General features: G+C 34.3%; 1 protein-coding gene across 1 annotated transcript in view; it reads left to right on the top strand.

Annotated features, from left to right (window-relative positions):
* Window positions 1-4,719, top strand: part of NBEAL1 (neurobeachin-like 1) — a 206,959-nt gene that overhangs the window by 146,993 nt on the left and 55,247 nt on the right. The window contains exon 35 of the mRNA XM_011949999.1: window positions 2,346-2,472. Coding sequence (XP_011805389.1) covers window positions 2,346-2,472 — 127 coding nt within the window. The remainder of the gene's footprint in view (window positions 1-2,345; window positions 2,473-4,719) is intronic.

The following is a 4,719-nucleotide window of genomic DNA, read 5'->3' as shown; positions in this document are numbered from 1 at the left end:
CTGTTTTCTGATTGACAAATTTAACAACTTATTTTTAGTCCTCACCCTGCTTCCATTGTTTCTGAAGCATTTAGTGGTTATCCTCTTCTGTAAGTGTATTTCTTTCCTTCTTTCTTTTCCTGTTTGTTTGTTTGTTTTGTGAGACAGGATGTCACTCTGTCACCCAGGCTGGAGTGCAGTGGTGCAGTCACCACTCATTGTAGACTTGAGCTCCTGGGCTCAAGTGATCCTCCTGCCACAGCTTCCTGAGCAGCTGGTACTATAGATGTGTACCACCACACCCAGCTAGTTTTTTAATTTTTAAACTTTTTTTGTGGAGACAAGGTCTCCCTCTGTTGCCCAGGTTGGTCTCGAATTTCTGGGCTCAAGTGATCCTTCCACCTCAGCCTCCCAGAGTGCTGGGATTACAGGCATGAGCCATCTCACTCAGCCTGTAAATATATTTCTTTCTTAGCTCTGCTGTTTAACCTCCTACTTTGATACCAACTTTTAGTCTTTTTTTCTAAAACTGTTTTCCTGCACACTTTTAAATGATGATGTTCCCAGATCCATTGCTAGCATCTTGCCTTTACCTGTGCTTTTCCTGAGTGATCTCATGGCTTCCCCACTATATATGTAATGCTGCTTTCCCATCTGTATTTCTAGAGTTCCTTTTGAACTCTAGAAACTGCCTGTTGGGATACCTGTTCCACAGTCTCCTTATGACATTCTGAAACTGAATTTATTCTCTTTTCTCGTATGTGTATTCCTTACCCTAGTTTCTGCTTCTCTTGTATCTGGTATTATAGTTATCAGTATCTCCATATATTAGCTGCTGAAATTAAAATCCATATTATCCATGAGTCTTTCCTCATCTCTCTGAAATCCCTACATATAACAGCTCTTTAGGTACTGTGTCCTGTTGATTCTATCTCTTACATAACCTTTGAATGTTTTTCCTTATTTTCATTCCCTTTGTTATTGCCATGGCTTAGCTTGGTGCTTTCTCCAAACTTACAGTAGCTTCCCAGCTGGCCTCCTTGCTGCAGTCCATCCTTCATTCTCCATCCTTCACCAATCTTCCATCAGATTTTCAATTCATACTGTTAACGGGATAGTACCATACATCTATTTAAAGTTGATTTCCTATTTGTATCAGACTACCTAGGCTTCCTTCTTTTCACTTTTTACTGCATTGTTATGTACTTTGTTAATTAAATGTTTTAATGATAAATTAGACCTCATGAAAAAACATGTTCAGTAAAAATAGTTACTAACTTGTTCTAGGGAAAATGTGAATCACTACTTCCCAATATAGAAGACGGTATGATCAAACAGATTTACACAGAAAAATGCAACTGTACATTAGGTTGATTCATCTTATGTCTGAGCAACGGTATCATTTGAGAAGCTAAGGGAGGATTTGTCATCTTTATAGTGTTTTGTTATTTATAGTTACTTGCAGTGTTGTGTTATTTATGTATTTTATATGAATTATTTTTGCCATAAATGAAATGTCTTTATTCATAGTTAAGTGTGTTAATTTTTTTCATATATTTGTATTACAGTTCTTATTTCAATCAGATAGTTGGAAGGTAAATATATAATAGTAGCTATCATTTATTTTATATTTAATGTGTACCAGATGTTTCACATGTATTACCTTTCATATGCCTAACAACCTTGTGATGAAGTCTCCATTTTACAATTTAGAAAACATACATTCAGAAGGGTCATATGGCTTACTAAATGGCAAAACTAAATTTGAATCTAGGTTCACCACTTCATAGACCATGTTCTTTTCATTATACCAGACCTGCCTTTTTGCAGGATGTTTAGTTTATAAAATACATTACATGTATTGCATATATATGCCTCAGAATTATGTATTAAATTCCTTGTGGTCCAGAAAGTAAACACTTTTGCTCTTGGTCTGTGTATTATTTCCCGTAAAGACAACTTATCATATATTCTTTCTGAGTTTTGCTTTAGTACAAATGCATGTTAAAAATAGTTCTATTACATTAATACAATTAGAATATTTCTTCCTTTGACTTAATTATTGGCAACCTTTAGAATTAAATATAAATTAAGAGAATACTTGGCCTATTTCTGAAACAAATAATACCATTATTAAAAATAGATACTATTATTTTTAAAACATTTATTCTTTTTACCTTATGAATAGTAGTTGTCAAAATCACCATCAAACATCAAGGATTACTCTAAATCAAAGTACCATCTTTACTTATATACATATTGTTATCATCTAACAGTCAGGAACATAATTAGCAGTCAGAAATTACAGAAGGGCTATAATATTGTTTTTTACTTTATGTTTAATAGATATTTTGTGTTTAAAACAGGTATCCAACACTCACAGCCTTCCAGTGATACATTGCTTTTGGAAGTAGTGAAACAAGTAAAAGTTAGTGATATGGAGGAAGATAAATTAGACCTTCCTGAAGAGGATATATCAGCTAGAGTAAATGTGTACGTATAAATATTTAAAATTATTTTGTTCTGAGAAAGGGGATTGCAAAACCGTGGAAAAGATTTGCTTGAAATTCTAACGCCACGTATTTTCAGGGTCCAACAGTTAATGCTGTATCAGCTGTTAGGATTTTATCAGTACTGAGATTATTGAGGAAGGCTTCTTAGAACTGGGATAACATGAAACTGGACCTTGAAATTAGAAAGTATTTAGAACTGTATGATAATGAAGGCAATACATTGAATTTGTGAGATTCAGCTATACCTGTGTTCAGATGGAAATGTACAGAACAAAATATAAACTGTTCAGCAAAAGAAAGAACATTATAAAGACAAAAGCAGAAATTCGTGAAAGAGAAAAACAGAAAGATTAAAAACATTGAAGCCTGGTTATTAAAAACAAACAACAAACTAACAAAAAGCAAAAACATAAACCTGTAGCCGGACTGATTGAAAGAAAGACAACATAAATTGCCTATATTAGGATTGAAAGAGGAGATGATGCCACAAATAATAAAATGATTGAGAATAATACTAATGATTTTATGCCTCTAACTTTGACAGCTTAGATGAAACAAATGCTTTGAAAGATGCAAATTACCCAGCCTCCCTCAAGAAGAAACAGATAACCTGAAAAGCCTTAGATACATTTAAAAATTTTTAATTTGTACTTCAAAAACTTTCTTTAAGGAAATGTAAAATATATTAATTTCCTCATCTCCTCTTTGTGTTACTGCTGTCATACATATTACATTTATTTGTGTAAGTTCAGCAGTACAGTTTTATAGTTGCTGTTTTATGCAGTTATCTTTAAATGAATTATAGGAAGAACACAAATGTATGTTATTAATACTTTATGTTTGCTACATAATTATCAAGTATCATACTTGTGCACTTTATTTCTTTGTGTGTGCATTCGTTTATCATCTGATAAAAATTCCTTCCAGCCTAAAAGACTTTCTCCAGTATTTTTGTGTGTGTTTTTTTTGTGTGTGTGTGTTTTTGTTTGTTTGTTTTTTGAGACAGGATCTTGCTGTGTCACCTCAACTGGAGTGCAGTGGTGTGATCACAGCTCACTGGAGCCTCCACCTCCTGGTCTCAAGTGATCCTCCTGCCTCAGCCTCCTGAGTAGCTGGGACTATAGGCACACCACCATGTCTAGCTAATTTTTAAATTTTTTTGCAGAGACAGGATCTCACTGTATTGCCCAGGCTGGTCTCAAACCCTTGGGCCCACATGATCCTCCCGTCTTGGTTTCCCAAAGTGCTTGGATTATAGGCCACCAGAGAGTGAGCCGCTGCACGCAGCCCTCTAGTATTTCTAATAAGGAAAGTCTGATTGCCACAAACTCTCCTCTTGTTATCCAGGGAGGTCTTTATTTTTGTTAATCCAGATATATCTCACAAACATGAAATTTACCATTTTTAATGCACACAATTTAGTGGGATTTTTTAGTGTTTTCACAAATTTGTACAACCATCCCCACTGTATAATTCCAGAACATTTATATCACCCCAAAAGGAAATCTTGTACCTTTTAGTGGTCGGTCCCAGTTTTCCCCTTCTCACACACCCTGGCAACCACTAATTACTTTGTCACTGTGGATTTGCCTACTTTGGAAATTTTCTGTAACTCCTACAATTTGTGTCTGGCTTATTTTCATTTGGAATAATGTTTTCAAGATTCATTCATGTCACAGCATATAAGAGTACTTTATTCCTTTTTGTGGCTGAATAATATTATAAATAATTTTCCATTTATAACCATTTATGGTTGTCCAAAATATGGATAATCACATTTTGCTTATCCATTCATCAGTCAGCATTTAGGTTGTTTCTACTTTTAGGCCATTATGAATAGTACTTCCATGAATATTCCTGTACAAATTTTTGTGCAAACATAAGTTTTTAGTCGTCTTGGGTATCTACCGAGGAGTATAATAGTTAGATCATATAATTCTGTTTGAACTTTTGAGGAATTACCAAACTGTTTTTTACAGGGACCTCATCATTTTACATTTTCACCAGCAATGTATGAGTGTTCTGATTTCTCCACATCTACCTCAACTCTTGTTATTTTCCTTGTGGGTTTGTAAAAATTCATTATAGCCATCCTGTATGGTTTGAAGTCATATCTATCTTATTTGCATTTTCCTAGTACCTAATAATGTTGAGCATCTTTTCATGTGCTTGTTTGCCATTAATATATCTACTTTGGAGAATATCTATGCAAATCACTTGCCCCCCC

This window comes from Colobus angolensis, unplaced genomic scaffold (assembly GCF_000951035.1).
Source record: "Colobus angolensis palliatus isolate OR3802 unplaced genomic scaffold, Cang.pa_1.0 Scaffold30, whole genome shotgun sequence".
Lineage (NCBI taxonomy): Eukaryota > Metazoa > Chordata > Mammalia > Primates > Cercopithecidae > Colobus > Colobus angolensis.
The sequence above is the reverse complement of the archived record's forward strand: the minus strand, read 5'-3'. Positions and strand labels throughout refer to the sequence as shown.